The 27,101-nt window shown below is 44.2% G+C and overlaps 1 protein-coding gene across 1 annotated transcript in view; it reads right to left on the reverse strand.

The window, feature by feature from the left end:
• Positions 1-630: 630 nt before the first annotated feature.
• The window catches only part of LOC110497104 (transcription activator GLI2.S), a 91,317-nt gene continuing 64,846 nt past the window's right edge, over positions 631-27,101 (reverse strand). The window contains exons 6-14 of the mRNA XM_036952397.2: positions 25,583-25,784; positions 22,226-22,424; positions 21,176-21,286; positions 16,610-16,750; positions 13,690-13,839; positions 7,994-8,158; positions 5,928-6,191; positions 4,378-4,747; positions 631-4,250 (exon numbers count right to left, since the gene is read on the reverse strand). Coding sequence (XP_036808292.1) covers positions 1,894-4,250; positions 4,378-4,747; positions 5,928-6,191; positions 7,994-8,158; positions 13,690-13,839; positions 16,610-16,750; positions 21,176-21,286; positions 22,226-22,424; positions 25,583-25,784 — 3,959 coding nt within the window. The 3' untranslated portion in view covers positions 631-1,893. The remainder of the gene's footprint in view (positions 4,251-4,377; positions 4,748-5,927; positions 6,192-7,993; positions 8,159-13,689; positions 13,840-16,609; positions 16,751-21,175; positions 21,287-22,225; positions 22,425-25,582; positions 25,785-27,101) is intronic.

A 27,101-nucleotide genomic window follows, 5' to 3' on the forward strand; every position in this document is an offset into this window, starting at 1 on the left:
ACACACAGGTTAACGTTAGCAACTGCTCTGTATGCACTTTGCGGTTTTACAAGTGTGCCCTTTCTCATCAGCTTCTGGAGTGAAACTAGCATTGTGTGCAGGCCAACATTACAAGCGGGGGGCAAGACGGGGTCAGAAGAACCTATTTCAAAGCCTCCATAATTACCTTGAAAGATAGTCTTATAAGATATGATATGATAGGATTCAATGTGGGAGGAAAAATGCTTTGTTGGCAGCAAAGGAGAGAGAGAGAACTTGTGTGGCTTCAAAAGAAGAAAGTTTTCCTCCTGAATTATTTAAGCAATCAACACTCATATACTTATAAGATTAAAGGAGAGGTTTTCAAAGAACAGTTCAACTCTCTGATGTACTGGCTACTGTCTATTGTGTCTACTGTCTCTATGTTCCGTTTTGAACCAAGGAGTGGGAAATATAACAACGTACCATTTATATTGTGGGGGGGATTTCTGTACATGGGACTTTTCTTTATATGTGAATTTTATAGGCCAATTGAATTCAATCGGCCTGGTATTGTATATTGGAGACCTAAAACAACGCAACATAATTTCAAACATGTCATATTCCATGAGAAAAAACACCCATGGTTTGAAATAACTCACCAGACAGCAATTAAATAGAAAAAAACCAAAAAAAACAATATTGTATTTCATAAAAATGTACAAAAGATATATACATATCCAACACAACAGAGTTGCATGGCAGTATACAAAAAAAAAACGTAGATTCCTAATACACTATGATATCTTAGTATCCTCGTCATCATCAAGGGCGGTACTGGAGAAAAAGTCATTTGACACCGAAAAGGAGGATTCTCTTTCCCTTTTAGATTTTTCCTAATTCATCACCAAGAGTTAATAGCAATGTTGTCACCCCCAGAATATGTATCATATCAAGCGTTTGCATATTCTTCAGAAGTGGTTGCTTAATTCCAGCCACAACTTGTCCCCGACACTGAGACGTCACTGTTCATCTCAGTAGTCCAACTCAACGCGGCAGACAAATAAGACGACGGCTCATATCGAAGACACTGTGTGGAAGTAGACCTGACATGACTAAATAGATTAGAAAAAAAGATTTCCTCTGACTCTATTGAATGATTTAATCATTTTTCTCCCAGATTCTTTTGTTGCTGCAACTTCACTGACAGAAGAAGAGAACATCTAATCTGCACAGATGAATGAGTTTCAGATAAGATCTGAGAGACAGAATCAAATCGGGTTTTTTTTTTAGATCAAGTCATTTACACAATTTACATATATGTGTGTCTTTAAATAACTAAATGATAGAAAAAAATCCCAAAATCGGTATCTGGTTGCACTTCAATGCGATCTGTGTCATATGCGTGTCTTGCATATTCTGCGGCATAGCCAGGCACTTGGTAAACTTGTTTTACTGCAGAACTGTACACTATCTCATGTACAACATTAACAGAATTGTGCTGTGGATCACAATGTACTTACTTACTCATCTAAGGCAAAATATGGCTTCTCAATAGATATGAAATCGCCATATTAGCTCCATAATGATACTGTACAGGATAATACAATAAGTAGCACAAACATAGTGGTGTTTTAGCATGAAGTCTTCAGAATCTCATAGGTTCCTTAGTCTCTGGTGGTCGTCAAAGTTCTCCAATGAGGTGCTTAGTGTTCAATCACATGGTCAGGAGGACCTCTGCAACAATGTTAACTAGTAGGTTCCCCTCGTGTCATTCACACAGCCAGTTTAAACTCTTGGTGGCAGATAAACTATCGTTCTTAGAGCTTGGGTTACAATAGGTCACTTCTTTTAACACACGTCCTGGGCCAAATACACCAAGGTAGGTACCGTGTGCTTTACCTGTGTCTGCCTTCAGCGTATTTGGGATCATCCTTATGACATCATGCTGAGGAACTTGTTCTCTTCTGCAAGCGCGGTGAGCAGGGAGCTCATATCGCCGATGGCCATGTTGCTGCCCCCTGCAGGGAGGGGAAGGGAGGGCAGGGTGACAGAGTTCCGGGGGGTGGTGAGTCTGGAGGAGGTCTGGGACAGACTCTGGAGGATACTGGGGCTGATGGTGCCTGACATCAGGCTGGAGTGGTCCCCATCATCCAGCATGGTGTCAAAGTCAATCTGGGGCTCCTCTGCCCCTGTCCCATTGGACGAGTCCACCGTACTGGAGACCTGGTTGTTTACTCCCGGTGAGGTCATTGAGGTCTCAGTGCTGTCTGAGGGACATTGAAGAACATCCACTACTGGTGATGTCATCGTCTGCGTGTTGACGTTCCCGTTTGGCCCAAACACGTGCATCTGTCCTGTGTAGAACATAACATTGTTGTCTGTGTTGTTGCCATTGCTGCAGTGATTGCCTATTGAGTGTTGTCGCTGGATTGTCATTGACCCTGAATGCTGTCTGCTTAGAGACTTATGTTCTGTGGGCGGTCTTGGCTGGATGAGTATTTGACCTCCATTCTGTATAGGATGCTGAACCTGGGACGCTATATTATATTTCTGTTGATGTGAGATCATCCGCGAAGAGTTCACACCGCTATCCTTAAATGTGACTTGAGACAACTGACTCCCCACTGGCTGCGTCCTCAGTCGGCTGTTCTGCGTGTCTACACTGTGCACTGTGCCACCAACTGCCATACTACTACAGGAGGACCGCTGGTTAGCGTTAGCATCACTAGGACCGAGACCCTGGTTAAACCCATACTCGAGGCTCACTCGTTCATTGAGGTTAGCATTAGCGGGCTGCTGCTGCTGTAGGCTCTGTTGCTGGACACAGCCCAGCCTGGAGTCTGTCCTCTGCTGCTGTATGTATCTCCCCTGATGAGCTGCATGAGCCAGGTTGTGGTTAATCTGTGCAATGTGTTGGTTGGAGTTAAGATTCTGCTTCTGAAACGAGACAAAGTTCTGTTTCTGTTGGACCATGGCGAGGTTTGAGTCGCTTCGACCGAACGGCAGATGTTGGGTTGGGTTGTGAAGAGCTTCCACAGTCCCTGAGCTGACCTCATTCCACTGTACCGGCATGGTGCTCGTCTTACTGAGTGAGGAGGGGAAAGACTGCTTCGGATGGCCTGGGCTTAGGGCACAGGAGAGGCGCTTGGTTTGTGGTGCAGACGAAGGGTTCATACTCATATTGGTGTCCACCACAGCCATCCTTCGCTGGTGGTAAAACTGCTGTTGTTGCTGGGGGTTAGGGTTTATTGCGTTTCCATGGAAACCGCATTGTGCTTGTCGGTTGGCACAGTCTGACTCTCCAGCTCCGCCCTGAGCGGTGATGTAGTGAACGACGTCATCCGGAAGTACCATCATCTCCTCCTCACTGCTGTTGCGTCTACCGCTCATATCGCCGGCCATGGTCTCCATGGCCACGTTCTCAGAGATGCTGGGCGGCCGGGGGCAGTAGGGGTATCGCTGCAGGCTGTCGTCGGAGCGCGGCTGGTGGCTCTGGAGCACCAGGTGGCGCCGCTCGGCTGCAGACAGGGCCTGGTTCGGCAGGGAGGCGTGTGGGGGGAGGTTCTGCATGTTGCCCGTGCTGTTGTAGCGCTGCACCTGAGGCTGATGGGACAGCGGGGACAGTGGGTCCAGGGACGGCCGCCGGGGGACGGGGTCGCTAGCCCGACGGGGAATGTTGGACGGAGCTTCGTGGGGCATCATGCTGCGGCCGTTATAGTTTCCCATATCGCCGCTGCAGCGCCTGGGAACCCCACTGGGGATAACGGGGTCGAAGGAGGAGTAACCAGACGACGAGTCTCCCTGGGAAGCGTCCCTGTAGAGGGCCAAGCAGGTCTTGAGACTCATCCTCTCCATGTTGGGTAAAGGTGTGGGTGGGGCTCCGCCTGTAGCCGCCGCATATTTCGCCTTGAGGTGGTAGTGCTGGGCGGGGGTGAGGCTGAGGTGACTGGGCAGCCGTCCCCCTCCTCCACCACCCCCACACTGGCTGGCGTCGCTGGAGCGGCGGGACAGGTCTGCAGAGATGGGGTCGTAGGAGCCGGTGGAGCTGATGTTGTGGTGGCGGTGGCCACTGAACGCGGAGGCGTCGCTGGAGCGGCGGCTGGAGTAGCAGGGGGAGATGCCAGAGGAGCGGCGGCTGATGTAGGCAGAGGAGACGGTGCTGGTGGCGCTGTCCCTGCGCTCCATCAGATGGTCCAGCTGGTTTAGGACAGTCACCTTACTGGAACACAGCTCACTGAGGCTGAACGATCCAGGCCCGCCACACATATTTCCACTCTCCAAAAGGGTCCCTGAAGCAAAGAAGAATTGATTTCACACAGGAGGAATGTAGCCTGAATAGATTTCTGAATGTACTGAGTACTCAAAAAGGATAATTATGAAAACACTGGTTACTTCTTTCTTTTTATGTTTACTCACCGCTTGCTGGTATGGGCGGTAGCTTGGTGTTCTGGACTGGAGGAGCTGGATGATGATTGGCCCACTGGCAGGAGTCCCTCGCCGTCTTCAGTTTCTCCTTCTTCAGGTGTTCTAGTCTGTGGATGTGGCTGAGGCCTAGGTGTTGACGTAGGTGGAGGCCCACCCCGACCCCTGCTGTCCCAGACGAGAGGCCAGAGAAGGAGGAGTCCACGAGGGGCCCCGAGGGGTCGTCCAGTCCAGTCAGGTCCCCCATGCTGCCCCCGCCGCTGTGGAGGGCCATCTCTACTCCACTGTCATGGTTGGTGGAACTGCCAAGTGGCGACGGCTCGCTGCTACATGACGACTGACCACCAGGGCTGGACTGATACATCTAGAGAGAGAGAGACAGAGAGACAGAGAGAGAGACAGAGAGAGAGACAGAGAGAGAGAGAGAGAGAGAGACAGAGAGACAGAGAGAGAGACAGAGAGAGAGACAGAGAGACAGAGAGAGAGACAGAGACAGAGAGAGAGACAGAGAGAGAGACAGAGAGAGAGAGAGAGAGAGAGAGAGAGAGAGAGAGAGAGAGAGAGAGAGACAGAGAGAGAGACAGAGAGAGAGAGGCAGAGAGAAACAACATGTTTATATCTAAAAAAGGAAAGGGATCGCCATCTAACGAAGAGGAAGTAGAACAGTGATAACAGAACAACATAAGGAGATGTACAGTGAATCATGCAAGTTCTTTCCTCCACAACTTTAATTGTAAATAACGAGTGTTGTTTGGGGTGGCTACAGATTACTGCGCTCTTTAGACTGTCTGTGAATTAGAAATGGGGGAGATGAAAGGATGCTTGAGTACATGCTAGGCCAGCACAAGGGGCTATGAATCTGTGGCTCTCTGGGTTGTGGGGCTCCCCAGTCCCTCTTTATGGTGTACAGTATGAGGACTTCAAATTCTGTAATAACTATTACACACATGTTTGGACCGTGTTCCTTACTGGCGATGGCTTGTCATACAGCAGCAGAACATGATGATGAAATGAAGGGAGATATTATGAAAGATATTCTGTAATGAACTGAAGCTGTGCTCACCTTAGTAATGTCTGTCCTTAAGGAAAGTTTCAAAGAGAAATGGAAAGGAAACGTGCAGAGAGTGTTAGATAGGAAGGAGAAAAGTTTGTTAGGTAAGATTTGCATGCCATTGTTAGTAGGGGCTCTGAGTGAGAAAGTAGAAGGGCATTATTGGTATTTAACCAGGCAAGTCAGTTAAGAACAAATTATTATTTGCAATTATTTACAATGACTGCCCAGGAACAGTGACTGCCCTGTTCAGGGACAGAACGACAGATTTTTACCTTGTCAGCTCGGGGATTCGATCTCTCAACCTTTCGGTTACTGGCCCAATGCTCTAACCACTAGGCTACCTGCCGCCCCTTATCTGATTGCACAAATCTATAAAGTGGCTAAACCATAGATTGGGAGGGCACACATAACCGTACAGTAACCTAAAAACGCTGAATTATATTTCCACTTCTACTCCAAATGATCTCTCTTTCACCAGATGATCTCTTACCACAGACTTCTCCGTCTTGATAGACTTGACCTGCAGGTAGTCCTCCATGCCTCTCGAGGTGCTGTCCATCTTCTCCTCCGTGCCCCGGCCTGTCTCGTTCTCTCCATTCTCTTTGGGTGGCACGGGTCTGCTGGGCGGCAGGTCGCTGCGCTGTTTCTTGGTGACGTGGGCCTCTGGTCCGTGGACTGTCTTCACGTGCTTCCTGAGAGAGCTGGGGTCCGTGTAGCGCTTCGTACACCCGGGGACTTTACACACATAGGGTTTCTGTGGATACAAATGTATTTATTTCATCTTTATTTAGAAAGGTTATACTCTGATGGGATACTCCTTGCTGTCCCCAGTCCACCTGACTGTGCTGCTGCTCCAGTTTCAACTATTCTGCCTTATTATTATTTGACCATGCTGGTCATTTATGAACATTTGAACATCTTGACCATGTTTTGTTATAATCTCCACCCGGCACAGCCAGAAGAGGACTGGCCACCCCACATAACCTGGTTCCTCTCTAGGTTTCTTCCTAGGTTTTGGCCTTTCTAGGGAGTTTTTCCTAGCCACCGTGCTTCTACACCTGCATTGCTTGCTGTTTGGGGTTTTAGGCTGGGTTTCTGTACAGCACTTTGAGATATCAGCTGATGTACGAATGGCTATATAAATAAATTTGATTTGATTTGATTTTTGATTTGCTGATAATGGGCCTCTGTACGCCTGTGTAGATATTCCATAAAAAAAATCTGCTGTTTCCAGCTACAATAGTCATTTAAAGCATTAACAATGTCTACACTGTATTTCTGATCAATTTGGTGTTATTTTAATGGCCGAAAAATGTTTTTTTCTTTCAAAAACAAGGACATTTCTAAGTGGACCCAAACTTTTGAACGGTAGTGTGTATTTAATGCGAAGCGATTTACAGTACAGTGAGGGTATACATTTAAATGTGGCCCCAGCGGGAAGCAAACCGACAACCCTGGCGTGGTTACCACCACACTCTTACCAAGTGAGCCACACAGGATCCAGAGGGAGATGAATATCATGCAGTTCACATTCTGTTTAATAACATTCAAATACATGCCTGGGAATTAGAATATCCATCCCCTCCTACTTACTCAGATTAGCTGTGACTAGCTGTTGTTGTAAACACGCAATTAGAGTGTATAAATTATGTATGCAAGACCAGTGACTTGTTGGTTCTGCTTACAGCCACAGAATATCACTAAGATTTATGCGGTTTCCAGTAATAAAGTTACAGTTATACTGGTGTGTGTGTGTGTGTGTGTGCGTGTGTGTGCGCGTGCGTGCGTGTGGATCCATGGGATGCTGTGCTCTCCCCCTACACTTCTCTCCTCTATCGCCTGATGGATAGGCCAGTAGGAGGCTTGGAACGGTTCCAGGGTTCATTTTGTATTGGTGATCTGCAGGTGGTCTGGATCTCCATTAGGGATGCCTACGCTTGATTCACACTAATGCACTGTGGGGCTGCCATGCTCATTAGTTCCGTACATCATTACTTACTCACACACACGCCTGCATACACACACACACACACACACACACTTAGGAACACACGCACGCACACACACACACAAACAAACACAACACACACGGCCGTGGTTTAATGAGGCAAGTATAGACGTCCAAGAACAATCACCGTGCGTGATGAGAAAAAGTCCACACATCTCATTTCAGCCTGAATATGTAAAAGGCTAGCAGACAACCCATTGAAGATACATGCGTCAGTTTGTATTTTCTTGATGCCACAATCTTTTGGCCCAGGACCTTACAGTAAGTCACAAAAGGTAGAAGAGTATTGATCCTACTCATGTCTGTCTAAGAGAATATCTAATGGACTTTATAAGTGAGTCTGTCTGAAGTCTTGGCAGGGCAGAATGGAGCTGCAGTGCTGTGCAGTGTGGGAGCTTGACAGCATCCAAAATGGTGCCCGATTGCCTGCATAGTACGCTGTTTTTAGACCAGGGCCCTGAAAGTACTGCGCTATGAAGGGGATAGGTTGGTGTTTGGGAGGCAGCCCCAGTAGGATCTCATTGAAGTGTGTGTGCGCGTGAGCGCACCTCGTTGGAGTGTGTGCGATTCTGGTGCTTGGCTCTGTCCGAGGCGTTGGAGAAGGCTTTGTTGCATCCCTCGTGGTCACACACATATGGTTTTTCCCCGGTGTGAGATCGCAGGTGGGTCTTCAGATTCTCCAGGCGAGAATAGGCCTTACAGCAGCCCTCAAACTGCAAGAGAGAGAAAGGAAAACACCAAAGCAGTCAAACACAGGATCTTTGTACAGTGTATTTCACAGCGATCCTTGTTTTCCATTCCTGTTTAATTTCTATAAAGATGTCCTTTGCAATTATTGTGTAATGAATGATACTCTTGTGTGGAGGCATATACAGTGCATTCGGAAAGTATTCAGACCCCTTCACTTTTTCCACATTTTGTTACGTTACAGCCTTATTCTAAAATTGATTAAAAACAATTAAAATCTCATCAAGCTACACACAATACCCCATAATGACAAAGCAAAAACTGGTTTCGGGATTTTTTTATCAAATGTTTCAAAAATAAAAAACAGAAATACCTTATTTACATAACTATTCAGACCCTTTGCTTTGAGACTCGAAATTGAGCTCAAGTGCATCCGGTTTCCATTGATCATCCTTGAGTTGTTTCTACAACTTTATTGGAGTCCACCTGTGGTAAATTCAATTAATTGGACATGATTTGGAAATGTACACACCTGTCTATATAAGTTCCCAATGTTGACAGTGCATGTCAGAGCAAAAACCAAGCCATGAGGTTGAAGGAATTGTCTGTAGAGCTTCGAGGCACAGATCTGGGGAAGGGTACCAAAAAAGGTCTGCAGCATTGAAGGTCCCCAAGAACACAGTGGCCTCCATCCTTCTTAAATGGAAGAAGTTTGGAGCCACCAAGACTCTTCCTAGAGCTGGCTGCCTGGCCAAACTGAGAAATCAGGGAAGAAAGGCCTTGGTCAGGGAGGTGACCAAGAACCCAATAGTCACTCTGACAGAAATCCAGAGTTCCTCTGCGGAGATGGGAGAATCATCCAGAAGGTCAACCATCTCTGCAGCACTCCACCAATCAGGCCTTTACGGTAGAGTGGCCAGACAGAAGCCACTCCTCAGTAAAAGGAACATGACAGCCCTCTTGGATTTTGGCTGCAGTCACTGCCAAAGGTGCTTCAACAAAGTAGCTGTGCGCCAGAAGAGGAAAGAACTGATCCCAGCCATGAAAGCTGCCAGAGCTCGCGGGGACATTGCTTACATCCGCTATGACAGGCTCATTGTCCACCCCCCCTCCCAGAAGCCTGGAAGGGATGAGAGAGCCAAACCTATGGGTTCATAGCTTCAACAACGCAACACACACACACACACACACACACACACACACACACACACACACACACACACACACACACACACACACACACACACACACACCAATTGATTAATGACTTGCTAAATGTATATTTTTGTATCTTACTTTGTTTGCTCTCTCCAGTATTATGTCTGTCTCTGATGAGCTACCCAGGAAAGGGCTGAAAATAGCCCGTATTAATATGTGTAGCCTTAGAAATAAGGTTCATGAAATAACTTGCTAACATCAGATAACATTCATATATTAGCCATTTCTGAGACTCACTTAGATAATTCATTTGATAATACAGCAGCAGCAATACAAGGATATAACATCGACAGAAATGCTTATGGGGGAGGTGTTGCTGTATATATTCAGAGCCACATCCCTGTAATGCTTCGAGATCTTTTGTCAAGTGTTATTGAAGTGTTGTGGTTGCAGGTTCTCTTGGCACATCTAAAGCCGTTTCTTTTGGGGTGTTGCTATAGACCACTTACTGTATGTGCTAACAGTCAGTATCTAAATAATATGTGTGAAATGCTTGATAGTGTATGTGGTGTAAACAGAGAGGTCTACTTTCTTGGGGACCTGAATATTGACTGGTTTCATCAAGCCGTCCGCTCAAGAGGAAGCTTCTTACTGTAACCAGTGCCTGTAATCTGGTTCAGGTTATTAACCAACCTACCAGGGTGTTTATAAACACTACAAGTACAAGATCATCCACATGTATCCATCACGTTTTTACTAATGCTGTAGAACTTTGTTCTAAAGCTGTATCCGTACCAATTGGATGCAGTGATCACAATATAGTGGCTATATCCAGGAAAGCCAAAGTTCTAACAGCTGGTGCCTAAAATAGTGTATAAGAGATCATACGCAAGATTTTGCTGTGACTCTTATGCGGACGATGTTAAAAATATTTGTCGGTCTGATGTGATTAATGAGGTGCATCCAGACGCTGCACTTGATGCATTTATGAAATTGCTTCTTCCAACTATTGATAAACATGCACCTGTTAAGCAACTCAATGTTAGAACTGTGAAGGATCCATGGATTGATGAGGAATTGAAAAACTGTATGGTTGAAAGAGATGGAGCAAAAGGAGTGGCTAATAAGTCTGGCTGCACATCTGACTGGCTGACTTACTGCAAATTGAGAAATGATGTGACTAAACACAACAAAAAAGAAGAAACTGTATTATGAAGCCAATATCAATGATATAAAGAACAATGGAAAAAACCTTTGGAGTACTTTAAATGAAATTATGGGCAGAAAGACAAATTCAACTCATCACGAAACCATTTGATGTTGCCAGTTATTTTTATGATTATTTCATTGGCAAAGTGGGCAAACGTAGGCAGGAAATGCCAACAACGAACAGTAAGCAATTGTATCCATGCATAAAAAACAAATAATGAAAGAAAAGCATTGCAAGTTTGAATTTTGTAAAGTTATGTGGGAGAGGTGGGAAAATGATTGTTATTGATCAATAATGACAAACCTCCAGGCATTGACAACTTAGATGGAAAGCAACTGAGGATGGTAGATGACTCTATAGCCACTCCCATCTGTCATATTTTTAATCTGAGCCTAGAGGAAAGTCTTTGTCAGGGCTGGAAGGAAGCCAAAGTAATTCCGCTACCCAAGAGTGGTAAAGCGGCCTTTACTGGTTCTAACAGCAGACCTATAAGCTTGCTGCCAGCTCTTAGCAAACTGTTGTAAAATATTATGTTTGACCAAATACAATACTATTTCTCTGTAAACAGATTAACAACAGACTTTCAGCATGCTTATAGAGAAGGACACTCAACATGTACTGCACTGACACAAATGACTGATGATTGGTAAAAATAAATTGTAATAAGAAGATTGTGGGAGCTGTACTGTTAGATTTTAATGCAGTCTTTTATATTATTGACCATAACCTGTTGTTGTGTTATGGCTTTTCAACCTTTGCCATGTCGTGGATTCAGAGCTATCTATCTAATATAACTCAAAGGGTTTTCTTTAATGGAAGCTTCTCTAATGTCAAACATGTAACGTGTGGTGTACCGCAGGGCAGCTCTCTAGGCCCTCTACTCTTTTCTATTTTTTACCAATGACCTGCCACTGGCATTAAACAAAGCATGTGTGTCCATGTATGCTTATGATTCAACCAAATATGCATCAGCAACCACAGCTAATGAAGTCACTGAAACCCTTAAGTAATTAATTAGCATTTTATTGCATGACATAAGTATTTGATACATCAGAAAAGCAGAACTTAATATTTGGTACAGAAACCTTTGTTTGCAATTACAGAGATCATACGTTTCCTGTAGTTCTTGACCAGGTTTGCACACACTGCAGCAGGGATTTTGGCCCACTCCTCCATACAGACCTTCTCCAGATCCTTCAGGTTTCGGGGCTGTCGCTGGGCAATACGGACTTTCAGCTCCCTCCAAAGATTTTCTATTGGGTTCAGGTCTGGAGACTGGCTAGGCCACTCCAGGACCTTGAGATGCTTCTTACGGAGCCACTCCTTAGTTGCCCTGGCTGTGTGTTTCGGGTCGTTGTCATGCTGAAAGACCCAGCCATGACCCATCTTCAATGTTCTTACTGAGGGAAGAAGGTTGTTGGCCAAGATCTTGCGATACATGGCCCCATGGATGGATTTCTTGGGGTTGTATTCATCCTTCTTCTTCCTCCAAACACGGCGAGTGGAGTTTAGACCAAAAAGCTCTATTTTTGTCTCATCAGACCACATGACCTTCTCCCATTCCTCGTCTGGATCATCCAGATGGTCATTGGCAAACTTCAGACGGGCCTGGACATGCGCTGGCTTGAGCAGGGGGACCTTGCCTGTGCTGCAGGATTTTAATCCATGACAGCGTAGTGTGTTACTAATGGTTTTCTTTGAGACTGTAGTCCCAGCTCTCTTCAGGTCATTGACCAGGTCCTGCCGTGTAGTTCTGGGCTGATCCCTCACCTTCCTCATGATCATTGATGCCCCACGAGGTGAGATCTTGCATGGAGCCCCAGACCGAAGGTGATTGACCGTCATCTTGAACTTCTTCCATTTTCTAATAATTGCGCCAACAGTTGTTGCCTTCTCACCAAGCTGCTTGCCTATTGTCCTGTAGCCCATCCCAGCCTTGTGCAGGTATACAATTTTATCCCTGATGTCCTTACAAAGCTCTCTAGTCTTGGCCATTGTGGAGAGGTTGGAGTCTGTGATTGAGTGTGTGGACAGGTGTCTTTTATACAGGTAACGAGTTCAAACAGGTGCAGTTAATACAGGTAATGAGTGTAGAACAGGAGAGCTTCTTAAAGAAAAACTAACAGGTCTGTGAGAGCCAGAATTCTTACTGGTTGGTAGGTGATCAAATACTTATGTCTTGCAATAAAATGCTAATTAATTACTAAAAAATCATACAATGTGATTTTCTGGATTTTTGTTTTAGATTCCGTCTCTCACAGTTGAAGTGTACATATGATAAAAATTACAGACCTCTACATGCTTTGTAAGTAGGAAAACCTGCAAAATCGGCAGTGTATCAAATACTTGTTCTCCCCACTGTATGTAGTTCTGTCCTTGAGCTGTTCTTGTCTATTGATGTTCTGTATTATGTCATTCTGTATTATGTTTCATGTTTTGTGTGGACCACAGGAAGAGTAGCTGCTGGGGATCCTAATAAAATAAATAAAATACCAAAAGTACATGGTCTGAATAATGAAGTAAATATGTTATTTGAGTTTTACATTTTTTTATACATTTGCAAAAATGTATGCTTTGTCATTATGGGGTATTGTATGTAGATTGGTGAGGGGAAAAAACTATTTAATAAATTTTAGAATAAGGCTGTAACGTAACAAAATATGGAAAAAGTGAAGGGGTCTGAATACTTTCCGAATGCACTGTTTATAGTCACCAATCCTAACTTTAGAAACAAATCTCCCCTTGACATCAGTGCATGATTTATGTGAAAACTTAAGGATTTGGCCTGAAGAGAGAAAAGTCTTAGATGTTGTACATGAGGGACTTACAATACAGTACCGTAGAGGATATATCTAGGTCTTACTGTAAGAAGGACCCATTGCCCTTACTGAAACTACTAACAAACACCCTACTAACCAGCTTAGGGACATCCTCTATGTGAATATGTAATGTAATCACACTGTAAGCATATTTGTATTCCTTTTCAAGAATGATCACGTGAAATATGGAGAAAATCCCAAACGGCATTTCTAGATTTGTGTGTGTGCAAGCTTGCACACATCTGTGTGTGATTCTCTGTGAGTGTGAGTGTGTTTGTGTGTGTGTGTGTGTGTGACGGTACACTCTACAAATGTTTAGAGAGGCAAATGCTCAGCGAAAGGCCGAGCCTGGCGACGATCAGTTACTCACGGTACACTTGTGTGGCTTCTCCCCTGTGTGTCTCCTCATGTGAACCACCAGCATGTACTGGGCCTTAAACGGCTTCTGCTCCCTGGAACACTCATCCCAGCGGCACACAAACTCCTTCTTCTCCCCGTGGATGTGGTCGTTGTTGATGTGCTGTGGGGGAGACACGGATGACCCGGATGACACGTGTTAATACCTTTCTGGATCTCTACAGCCTGTGAAACTTGCGGTCCCGACCAGTAACAACCCCTAGCCCCTACTCCCTAAAACACTTGTGTCAATCTAAGGGATTGAATAGGTGTAAAGCAACCGTCATTCAGTTGTAGTAATTCTTTTAAATCTACATAAGTGCCGAAGGGGAAGGGGCGGGGTTTTCTTTCTGTGCATGGCCTGTAACTTCTCCCGATGTTAACAATGTTTACATATTTTGCATTACTCATCTCAAATGTATATACTGTATTCTATTATACTGTATTTTAGTCTATGCTGCTCCGACATTGCTCGTCCAATTATGATATATTCTTAATTCCTTTACTTTAGATTTGTGTGTATTGTGTGTATTGTTGTGAAATTTGTTAGATATTACTTGTTAGATATTACTTGGTAGATATTACTGCACTGTTGGAGCTAGAAACACAAGCATTTCGCTACACCCGCAATAACATCTGCTAAACACGTGTATGTGACCAATACAATTTGATTTGATGTTTCTCTCCCCACAGAAGTCCCTCTGAGGTTGTCTTTTTTATTAGGTCTCTAGCTGTGTTCTGTTCTGTCTGTCGTTGAGTGTATTTGTACTACTTAAAGAACACACTATCAACAGGAGACAGAGGTTCTCTCTGTGACAGAGGTCTATTAGAACAACTCAATTTCAGGTTGTGACAGAGGCGGAGCAGCCATTTGCCTATCAAAGAAATTAGGAGTAACGCCATCAATCAAAGTTTGCCGTTAACTTTCCGTTTGTCAGACAGTGAAGAGAAAAGACGTGATTGTGTTGTCGGGACGCACACTTTGCAGTGTGGCTCTGTTAGATGAGTTCCACTAGTCTACTTTTTCCACAAGAGGGATTCTACGGTTAGGGAAATTAAAATCAATCGTCCAACAGGCAAATGCTCCTTTGCTCCGCTCTGTTTGTATGTGTCTGAAGCGGCAGCCTCACAACACTTTCATTTAATGGAATTGCCCTGTGACAGATTTCCAACTCTCTTATCCAAGATTGATGTGGCATCCCGCTGGCTGGCGTGCATATAGCCTAGGACGAATGGGTCTGGACAGGTATTGTGCACCTCCCTCATTAGGGCTGTAGTGTTTGAGTGCAGGGGCCCAGTGAGTGTGGAGGGATTACAACTCAACCACTGCTGTTTCCTGGGATCCTTTGATGAACACATCTGCAGAAAAGGACTCAATACCCTGAGAACATTTAGTTAGTTTCAACCATGCAGCAACTAAAGAAACTTTTTTCCTTGCAAGAGTGTAGCGCTAACAAGCATATTTGCATTCACACACACACACATATACACACACACACGCACGCACGCACGCACGCACGCACGCACGCACGCACGCACACACACACACACACACACACACACACACACACACACACACACACACACACACACACACACACACACACACACTTTGGTGACAAGGACCATCATTGTAATAGCTAAATGCCAACATATTCCTTAGGCTACTCTCTCTACATGTTGGTTAAATGTCTGGCCCATGATAACTAAGCCAAAGACACATGGCGGTTGAGCGTGCGTTGACTGCTCTCTCAGACAAGCAGCTCTTTGTCCGTAACTGCCTAACCTAAACCATCCTGGCCTATCATTAGGAAGGTGTTTGTGTGTATGTGTGCCTATCATTAGGAAGGATCTCAGAGGTTTCACGTTCAGCTGGAGTGTAACTGTCGGTGACTGAGTGAAACAATGAGGATAGATAATGGAGGCCATAGTCAAAGCTCCTCTGTGTTACAGTGCCCCCCTTCTCTCTCTCTCCCTCTTCCTCTCTCTCTCTCTCGCTTCCTCTCTCTTCCGCTCTCTCTCTCCCTCTTCCTCTATCTCGCTAACCTGCTCTCTCTCTCTTCCTCTTTCTCTCTCTCTCTTCCTCTCTCTTCCACTCTCTCTTCCACTCTCTCTCTCTCTCTCCTATCTCTCTCTCTCGCTCTCCCCCTCGCTCCCTCACTCTGCCCCCCTCCCCTTTCGCTCTCTCTTTCTTTCTCTCTCTGTCTGTCTGTCCCCCTCTCTTTCTGCTTCAGTGACGGCCTGGAATGCCCCTGCTCGACCAAGACTCTACATGCCGAAAAGTTCAAAAGAGTAAAACAATCCCAGTCTCATGGAAGCTAAACGCTAAGCTTTCTTTATGTGAACAACCAATGAATCATCTGACTCTCAGTATCTATCTGGAGGAACGCATAATAAAACAGGACCCCAGTTGAAGTCCATTGACAAGCCTTAGTCTTAGGCAGCATTAAAATATGGACTCTTAGTTTGTTAGAGGTTACTGTGAAGACTAAATCAGGGAGGGGTTAAGGGTTTAGTGTTCCTGGCAGGATGGCTTTATGTTGGGCTTCAGAGGTCAGAGGTCAGAGGTTAGGGAGCTCATATAGACCTAGAGGTCTGTGGGATTTATTCTGGACTTATTCCAGCTGCACTGACAGGCAGACCTCCTCTCTCTCACCACACACTCATTAGATAGCGACCTTCCTCTGCTCTTGGCCCAGGGCCCGGTTTCTTCGTTTGAACCACAGGTAACATACTTAGCCTTAAGGTGCTTTTAGGAAACCAGCTCCGGGTTGGTTGTTTTAAAACACACAGGAACATTTTCTGAGCTAGTTAAAGAAAAAGGAAATGCTTGTCTGATCCCTGTCTCCTGTCCCCTGTCCCCCGTCCCCTCCTGTCCCCCGTCCCCTCCTTACATGGACCAGTTGTTCCTGCGTGTCGTACTCCTTAGAGCATCCTTCCCAGTGGCAGTTGGTCTCATACACCATCTCTGGCTCATGCTTGCATTCATCTTTATCCAAGTCCTCCTTCAGGCCCAGCATCCCACCTAGATGATCCTGTTAGAGTTAGAACACGAGAAAAGAGAAGAAGACTTTATAGTCCATTCTCTCTTACAGTCTAAGAAATATGTCTTATTTCTTTTAACCCAACACAAGCTATTAACACTCCTGCCGACACTTCAACCAGGGATGCAAACTAGTCACCTTTTGGCGGAAGTCGCCGTTTTGAATTCGTGTAGATCCGATAAGAAAAGTTTAGGAGAGGAGGAGTGGGGTGGGGGGCTTTGGATCACTACTGGCTGTAAGCGAACGAGTGCTGCGCGTTTGGAGCAATACTGTCTGTATCCAAGGCTCAGCCAATCGTTCACATAACAGCAGAATGCAGCGCAGCAGGCGACTGAAGAGGGAAGAGGCAACCAACGTGCCTGTTACAGTGGAAAGTGGGAAGGCAAGCTTGCCCTGAACGATAACGAAGAGGTGACGTTAGAGAAGCCTGACCACGGAGACCGGGGGTGAGAAGATGATGAAGCGTACTTCATGAGCTGTAACCGAAAAACAACTGGCATTCGGAAAGTTTGAGGTGAGGGAGAAAGTGTGGTGGAACAGGTATTGTTAGCATTGTCAAGTGTCTTGCTAGCTGGATCGAATAATCCGTTAGCTAGCCAGAGAAATGTTGAGCAACATTAGCCAACTTATCTGATCAAATAATTTAGTTTATAGTGTGACAATTAGCTGGCTAATAAAGTCAGACAGCTAACGTTAGATAGCCAACGTTTCAACATCAGATGAGCTAACATTCGTGGCCTAACCAATTCGCTTTAGTATTAACTGGTATACGACTCCTTGCCGTTCCTCAAGTTATAACGCGTTAGTTGCTTACTGGACCCTGGCAATCTGTGTGAAATGTTAACTAGCTAACTAGTTAACGAACTAACTACTATCTGTGAACTAATGTTATCCCTCTACAGTTTGTGGTTAATTTTCAGAATTAGAGAATTAGGTGAAAATGAGGCGTTGCTTGTTAAACAAGTGGATTCAGGGATCAAGTGTTGCTGGAGCTGGGCCTGACTTAAGCTGGATGCCTGGAACACCACACACGTCCACTCTTTCTCACTTTTTCAATACAGTGGCTAAAAAGGGGTATGGTGTACTCTCTGCCTGAAAGAGATCAATTATGCCAACAAAGAGTATCATGCTCTGATGGCACATTGTAGAACCGATGTCCACAGGCAGAAAGTGTACAATGTTATAATGTGCAGTGTAGGCCAAATATATGACTTTTGTTGTGTTAAATTTGACAGTAACACTTGTGTATGTTTTATTTTATTTTTTTATTTTACCTTTATTTAACCAGGCAAGTCAGTTAAGAACAAATTCTTATTTTCAATGACGGCCTGGGAACAGTGGGTTAACTGCCTGTTCAGGGGCAGAACGACAGATTTGTACCTTGTCAGCTCGGGGGTTTGAACTGGCAACCTTCCGGTTACTAGTCCAACGCTCTAACCACTAGGCTACCCTGCCGCCTCGTATGTGAGTGAGGGGGGGGGATTATTACATGTTTTACTCAGTGAAGGTTATTTTTGCACACGTAGCCTTGTGCACTTGATCGATGTCTACTATAGTGGCCACTATAATAGAACAAAAATAGAATGCCTGTTTGTTTCATTCTACTTTAAGATGTTTTTTTTCCCCCCAAGTGCAATATTTAGATGTGTGTGTGTGGTCACAAGCATTCTATTGTAAAGGCTGTCATGGCTAACTGCAATATGAGTGTATTGTTTTTTCATTTGCAGTAAAGTCTAGGCAACAAATAACATTGGATTGCTTTCTTTACATTTTTTAGCTTTGAGTTAGGATCACATGAACCACTTTTTATTTTACACACAGGGACTGATCATGTAGATCATATGCCTTGTCTAATTAGTTAGAACCTGCATTTCCCCCTAGCAGGGATTTTCAATTTTCATGTTTCAATGCAAAAAAAAAAGTGTCACCTTTTTGGGCACTCACCAGTTTGCATCCCTGTTCAACTATTAACTGCTACTGATGTGGGGAGGGGACACCCTGACATTATCCGAGATAGCCCAGATTGACTTGCCTGGAGGAACAGAGTGACTAATAATGTACATGTAACAGACATATTTTTTTTTCTGTCCAGGCAGGGATCTAAGACAGTTCCCAGGCCTGTGTGTGTGTGTGTGTGTGTGTGTGTGTGTGTGTGTGTGTGTGTGTGTGTGTGTGTGTGTGTGTGTGTGTGATGTGCAGCCCATCCCCTGGTCTCCTCTTTCTCTCTCCACAGCTCCAGCCTCCCATCCTTCCCTGCTCCAATGTGCTGACTGCAGCATGTTTATCTCTGCCCCGCGCCACTATCTTCATCAATTCTACTGGCCCCAAGACGACTGTGTACACCGCCATCCCCATGCATCAGGCACAAACCCAAACCTGCCTCTGAGTCGGAGAGGAGGGCTCCGCAAATTTGTCAAAAGAGAGAGAGAGCGAGAGAGAGAGAGAGATGCACCTCCGATGACAATAACGTCTGGCCAATATTTCATTGAAATGAAGTGCTGTGGCACAGTTTACAGCAGCCAGGGAGAAAAGAAGAGCGGGGAGGAACAAACGAATGGATGCAAAGCTCTTATCACACAGAGTTTTTCTTCTTTCAGCCGTAGCAGAGAAAGAAAGGGGGTCAGGGGACTGGCTGGTTCCCAGGGGTCTGTGTCAGTTCAGGACAGAGGACTATTTGGGGGGAAATGGCAGAGGAAAGGAAGCAATGGAAACTGTTCTTTTTTTTTACCCCATCAGTTGCAGAGGATTGATCATTTTTTAATTGCCCTCAACTAGAGGTCAACCGATTATGATTTTTCAACGCCGATACCGATTATTGGAGGACCAAAAAAGCCGATACCGATTAATTGGCCGATTTGTATAAAACAAATGGTTTGTAATAATGACAATTACAACAATACTAAATTAACACTTATTTTAACTTAATATAAAACGTCAATAAAATCAATTTAGCCTCAAATAAATAATGAAACATGTTCAATTTGGTTTAAATAATGCAAAAACAAAGTGTTGGAGAAGAAAGTAAACATTTTTTAAAAAAAGCTAACGTTTAAGTTCCTTGCTCAGAACATGAGAACATATGAAAGCTGGTGGTTCCTTTTAACATGAGACTTCAATATTCCAAGGTAAGAGGTTTTAGGTTTATTTATAGGACTATTTCTCTATACCATTTGTATTTCATATACCTTTGACTATTGGATGTTCTTATAGGCACTATAGTATTGCTAGTGTAACAGTATAGCTTCCGTCCCCCTCCTCGCCCCTACCTGGGCTCGAACCAGGAACACATCGACAACAGCCACATTGGAGCATCGTTATCCATCGCTCCACAAAAGCCAAGGGGAATAACTACTCCAAATCTAAAAGCGAGTGACGTTTGAAACAGTATTAGCGCACACCCAGCTAACTAGCTAGCCATTTCACATTGGTTACACCACCCATTAGGCTGATAGGCTTGAAGTCATAAACAGCGCTGTGCTTGCGAAGAGCTGCTGGCAAAACGCACAAAAGTGCTGTTTGAATGAATGATTACGGGCCTGCTCCAGACTGCTCTATCAAATCAGACTTAATTATAACATAATAACACACAGAAATACGAGCCTTTGGTCATTAATATGGTCGAATCTGGAAACTATCATTTCGAAAACAAAACGTTTATTATTTCAGTGAAATACGGAACCGTTCGGTATTTTATCTAACGGGTGGCATCCCTAAGTCTAAATATTCTTGTTACATTGCACAACCTTCAATGTATGTCATAATTATGTAAAATTCTGGCAAATTAGTTTGCAATTAGCCAGGCAGCCCAAACTGTTGCATATACCCTGACTCTGCGTGCAATGAACGCAAGAGAAATGACACAATTTCACCTGGTTAATATTGCCTGCTAAACTGGATTAGTAGTTATAACTAGTGATTATGATTAATTGTTTGTTATAAGATAAGTTTAATGCTAGCTAGCAATTTACTCTGGCTTCTACTGCATTCGTGTAACAGGCAGGCTACTCGTGGAGTGCAATGGTTAGAGCGTTGGACTAGTTAACTGTGCGGTTGCAAGATTGGAACCCCTGAGCTGACAAGGTGAAAATCTGTCTGTTCTGCCCCTGACCAAGGCAGTTAACCCACAGTTCCTAGGCAGTCATTGAAAATAAGAATGTGTTCTTAACTGAGTTGCCTAGTTAAATATATATATTTTTAATAATCGGAAATCGGCGCCCAAAAATACCGATTTCCGATGGTTATGAAAACAAATCGTCCCTAATTAATCGGCCATTGCGATTAATCGGTCGACCTCTACCCTCAACACATCATTCTCTTTAGATCCTATCAACCCGTACGTCTCACTTACTGTACAGGGCAACAAGGTTCATCATGACAACTGTTTTATAAAGTAGTATATCCTAATCCGATTCTTACCGGAGAGCATGGGGACAGCGGCCTCGGATACTCCACCTCTGTCTTCACCTTTGACCTCTTGGTTTTCATGGGATTGACTGTACTGCTCACTGCCGAGTCCCCACATGTGCTCTGGAGTGGAGGAGCGGAGAGAATAGGAGAGGAGACGAGAGGAGGGAAGAGAATAAAATAGAAGAAAAGATAGGGGTTAATACAGGACTCGGGTCAAATAGACATTCATACATCAGAGGTGAGCCACCACAGAGACTAAACAATTTCGAGTGTTTTTGTGATGAGAGGGTGGAGTACAGTATGAAAACATCCCATCCATCTACAGAGTGAGCCCACTGCCTGGGGCTTCAGTGTAAACCTCAGGTGACTCCTGGAGAAACTTTGGTAGTAGGGGAGTAGGCACACCCCACCACCTACACAGTTAATGCTTCACAATAAGCTGACACAGGCAGTATCTGTCCGTTGGCTTTAATAGTCATGCTAGACTGTGATTCTGGGATTGCACTAAACCACAGCAAAGTATTCCTAATCAGAGGAAGACTTTGTATCCCTCTTGTGTTTACTGTGGTCTGTAACAGAACCGTGGGGTTGGGACCGTATGTGTTTGGACAATGGGGGTTTAACGTCCCCAATCCCCTTATTCATGGGTATGGAGTTTACCTTACAAAGGGGCATTTCAGTGAATGGTATGATAAGAACCACAGAGAGAACCACAAACCACAGTGGATGTATACAATGGGATGAGGGAAGGAGACAGCAGTATTTATGTTTTAAATCATCTTAAAACAAGTTTACTGACAATGCAAACAAACAGAAGAAAATTGTACGGCTATAGATGTCATGCTGGTTTGATTTGAGCATCCCACACACTACCAGAACTTCCAGAAGGCCACAGGGCAAGGCTCACATTTGGCGGTTATGGATAATGAGAAGATCTACCTCGTACCAGACAATTTAGGCACAGTTCAGGAAGAAGATGAACAAACTCAAGGAGAAAAGTCTTCGCACATCAAAGCTGGTTTGCATACCACCGTTACCAAAGAAGAAGAGCAGTCTCACCTTTGACTGTGAGCCATTGTTGTGGTTGTGTGAGGCGGGGGGCAGAGAGGAGAGACCCAGGGCAGACTGGCGACTGGAGAAGATGGGTGGGGGCTGGATGAGAGGAGGGGTGTGGCCGAACACACTCAGGCCTCTCTGCTGGGACAGGAGCTGCTGGTAGGCCATGGGGTTGATGTGATGGGGGAATGTAAAGGACGGACTGGAACACAAGACATTAACACACATGAGAGATGTGTCTCTTATCTCCAACTGTGACACAAAATTCCACTTGCAACCCAGGTAGCCTAGAGGTTAAGTGTGTTGGGTCAGTAACTGAAAGGTCACTGGTTCAAATCCCTGAGCTGACCAGGTGAAAAATATATTGATGTGCCCTTGAGTAAGGCACATAACCCTAATTGCTCCTGTGAGTCAAGAGTCTGCAAAATGACTCAAATGTAAGTCACAACTTTTCACCTGAACTCAATGTCAGCCAAGAATAAGGCTGTGGCAGCCATGAGGTTCTGTCAGCCTGCCTCACGTCGGTCTCACGGTAACTGAACATGAATTAACATAAACACATTTAGCATCTCCTGGCTTCCACGCATAGTCTACAAGCCACTGATGCAGACCTTTAGATCATCTACATTTAAAAAATGTCTGTTAAATCCACGAAATGTAGCTTACACTATCACAATTTACAAAATAGCCTCCAATACCCTACTCAACAAATTGGATGCAGTCTATCACAGTGCAATCCGTTTTGTCACCAAAACGGTGATATACTATATATACACCATATACTACCCACCATTGCGACCTGTACGCTCTCGTTGGCTGGCCCTCGCTTCATACTCTTCGCCAAACCCACTGGCTCCATGTCATCTACAAGACCCTGCTAGGTAAAGTCCCCCCTTATCTCAGCTTGCTGGTCACCATAGCATCTCCCACCTGTAGCACACGCTCCAGCAGGTATATCTCTCTAGTCACCCCCAAAACCAATTCTTTCTTTGGCCGCCTCTCTTTCCAGTTCTCTGCTGCCAATGACTGGGACGAACTACAAAAATCTCTGAAACTGGAAACACTTATCTCCCTCACTAGCTTTAAGCACCACCTGTCAGAGCAGCTCACAGATTACTGCACCTGTACATAGCCCACCTATAATTTAGCCCAAACAACTACCTCTTTCCCAACTGTATTTAATTAATTTATTTATTTTGCTCCTTTGCACCCCATTATTTTTATTTCTACTTTGCACATTCTTCCATTGCAAAACTACCATTCCAGTGTTTTACTTGCTATATTGTATTTACCTTGCCACCATGGCCTTTTTTGCCTTTACCTCCCTTCTCACCTCATTTGCTCACATTGTATATAGACTTGTTTATACTGTATTATTGACTGTATGTTTGTTTTACTCCATGTGTAACTCTGTGTCGTTGTATCTGTCGAACTGCTTTGCTTTATCTTGGCCAGGTCGCAATTGTAAATGAGAACTTGTTCTCAACTTGCCTACCTGGTTAAATAAAGATAAAAATAAAATAAAAATAAATAAATAAAAAACAATAAATCCATTATTTATTTTAGACAGGTCTAAAGAAACTTGATATGAAGAAAAAGTAGAATAGAATAGTATAATCTGAGTTGTACTTATGTTCGGCCCTGATCTGGCTATACCATATGGCTGTGGGCTACACTAGTTCATTTAGCAGACAAGATTTGCTTAGAATTCCATGACATTATGAAGAATACAATTGAACATAGCTGAATAAAATAGAAAGGATATTTTCTCCAAACGATTTGAGGGAGTGCGCACATGTGGCTATTCTGTGTTGAGTGAACAACTGTCACGCCCTGACCTTAGAGATCCTTTTTATTCTCTATTTTGGTTAGGTCAGGGTGTGACTAGGGTGGGTAGTCTATGTTTTCTATTTCTTTGTTGGCCTGGTATGGTTCCCAATCAGAGTCTATCGTTGTCTCTGATTGGGGATCATAACATGTGGAACTCTATGTACGCTGCGCCTTGGTCCATTTATTCTTCCAACGATCGTGACATTAACAAAGAAACAGGTACTCCTATATGCTTAAATTAGAGTTATTAATGTAACTTTAGTTGTGATACAAATGTGTTTGTTTCGATTTTTAATCATTCTAAGGCTGCATGATGCAACTCTATTTATTTATTTATTTATTTCACCTTTATTTAACCAGGTAGGCTAGTTGAGTTCTCATTTGCAACTGCGACCTGGCCAAGATATAGCAAAGCAGTTCGACACATACAACAACACAGAGTTACACATGGAATAAACAAACATACAATCAATAATACAGTAGAAAAATCTATTTACAGCATGTGCAAATGAGGTAGGATAAGAGAGGTAAGGCAATAAATAGGCCATGGTGGCAAAGTAATTACAATATAGCAATTAAACAACTCTATTGATGATTTGAAAAAAGTTGCATGAAAGGCAAGAACTCTGCTTTGTTTTTTACGCAGGATATACACACTTCATCAGTCTCTCATTCACAATTTGACAATAACTTGATAATGCCTTAAATTTCCCGGCTGCATATCCTTTGTGTGGCCGCAATGTCCCCTAACAAATCCATTCCTTTTGCGCCCAAAGTGGCCGTTGTGCCGTTGGGCTGAATATAATAATTATAATTCCCTTCTCCCGGCCGCGTGCTGAAGCACCTCTCACTCACATTGCTCTCTGTCAAGTGATCAGGTCTTTCTCACAGGCTACAAGTGAAGACAGACAAATCGGGGACACAACTGCGCACGTTCTTATCCAATTCCGAGGCGCATATTGAAGATATTGGAAGAACTGTCCACATTTACTTTTCGTCAGCCTAACGAGTAATAAGTAGGCCTAATGAACAGCAATAAGCGTGAATGTTCCACTAGCAAGAAAACGCCATTCTCAAAAGGGACCACAAATGTGATTATGCATGTAATGCTTTTATCATAAAGGTGCATTTTTATGGTGAAAATGATCTTCCCCAAATTTGAAACTATGCCAGTTAGGCTCCACGCCCCTTGTAAAGCGGATTAATGTGCTTCCTTTTATGAAGTTATTTGGCCACTTTAGTTGTGATACAAACTTGATCAAAATATATAGGCCTAGGGGCTAGGCCTTATGGGTCTCCCGGTCGGGACACAGCCTGAGATCGAACCCAGGTCTGTAGTGACGCCTCTAGCAATGCAGTGCCTCAGACCACTGCGCAACTCCCGAGGCATGTATTACTTTATTTGACTTAAATGGAGTTTATATTCACGTGACCAGTATATCAGTTAAGCCTATCCAAGCATCTTAAGTTAATAGTTTTTAATTAACAATCATTCGTTACTACATATTGACTAGTTGCTGGCTAGGGTACCTGATGCCTCCAACAGAGAGGTGTCCGTAGGAGCTGCTAGCTGCAGAGCTGGAGCGTGAGTTGTTGATGTAGGCCACCAGAGAGTTGGGCGAGGTACGGATCATGGTCTGCAGGTCGATGCTGGCGTCTGAGAGAGGCGAGATGGACAGGGCTCGCTTTCTGTTCAGCCTGGGGGTCAGTCTGGGACTGGGGAACCGTGACGCTGTGGAAAAGAAAAACACACAGACACATACAGACCGTTAGTCTGACAACCTCTGAACTTCTCTCGGCTTCTCCTCCTGGCATAGCTGCATCTGATTCAAGTATGCAGAGACTTATTGTCGTAGTTTGCATATACTGAATACATTCAATACATGTGTGACGCAGACAAAATGTATGGTCACATTTGTGTTTATGTATGGTTTCTTTGTATTGGGGAAGAATGCTTTTACTGAATTGTCAGTCCTCCAAGGTTTCGCCATTGCGATAGAGCTAGAGCTAGCTCCGGTCAGTTGGTTGCTAGCTTCGGTTAGCGCTTAGCTAGCTTGTTCAGTAATTTTTCGGAAATTAGCATTAATGTCAGTTGCAATAGCCTTGTCTTTCTATTAACCCTTCTTACACTGGGTGAATGTGTTTTGAGCATGGGTATAAAGTGACTTCTAATGAGTTATACCTGTCACACCCTGATCTGTTTCACCTGTCCACCCCCCTCCAGGTGTCGCCCATCCTCTCCATTATCCTCTGTGTATTTATACCTGTGTTCTCTATTTGTTCGTTGCCAGTTCGTCTTGTTTATCAAGTCAACCAGCGTTTTTGTTCTCAGCTCTTGCTTTTCCCAGACTCTCGTTTTCTCGCCCTCCTGGTTTTGACCCCTGCCTGTCCTGACTCTGAGCCCGCCTGCCTGACCACTCTGCCTGAGCCTGCCTGCCATCCTGTACCTTTGCCCCACTTCTGGATTGTTGACCTCTGCCTACCCTGAACCTGCCGTCTGTCCGGGTACCGTTGCCCCACCTCTGGTGTACTGACCCCTGCCTGCCTTGACCTGTCTATTGCCTGCCCCTGTTGGAATATTAAACCATTGTCAATTCGACATGTCTGCATCTTACCTTGATTCCTGATAATACCAGTCTTTAAAGGCTTTTGTGTTTTAGAGTCTTCTATAGGGCTATAGTCAGCAACAGTCAGCTACATAATTATAACCTAGACAGGTGAATTACAGTTAAGAGTAAATGTGTTTGGCGTATAAACGTAAGGAATTTTAGGATGTGAATTGGATTAGAATTGAATATTTTTGATGCGTGAATTGATGTATTTTTGACATGTTTATGAAATATGTCAGGGATTTATGAGACAAATGAATAAATACACTTTAAAGAAAACAAAACAAAATAATGTAAATAAATGAAAAGACAGAAAAATACGATTTGCACTTTAGAGAATGTTGAATAAGATAATTGAGAGAACCTTTGAAAGAGAAGCCACGTTCTCCTGTTTCATCATTTATCCTGTGTTACAGGAACTTTTGTCTGCTGACCCAGTC

Source organism: Oncorhynchus mykiss, chromosome 18, assembly GCF_057628025.1.
Source record: "Oncorhynchus mykiss isolate SJ-2025 chromosome 18, ASM5762802v1, whole genome shotgun sequence".
Lineage (NCBI taxonomy): Eukaryota > Metazoa > Chordata > Actinopteri > Salmoniformes > Salmonidae > Oncorhynchus > Oncorhynchus mykiss.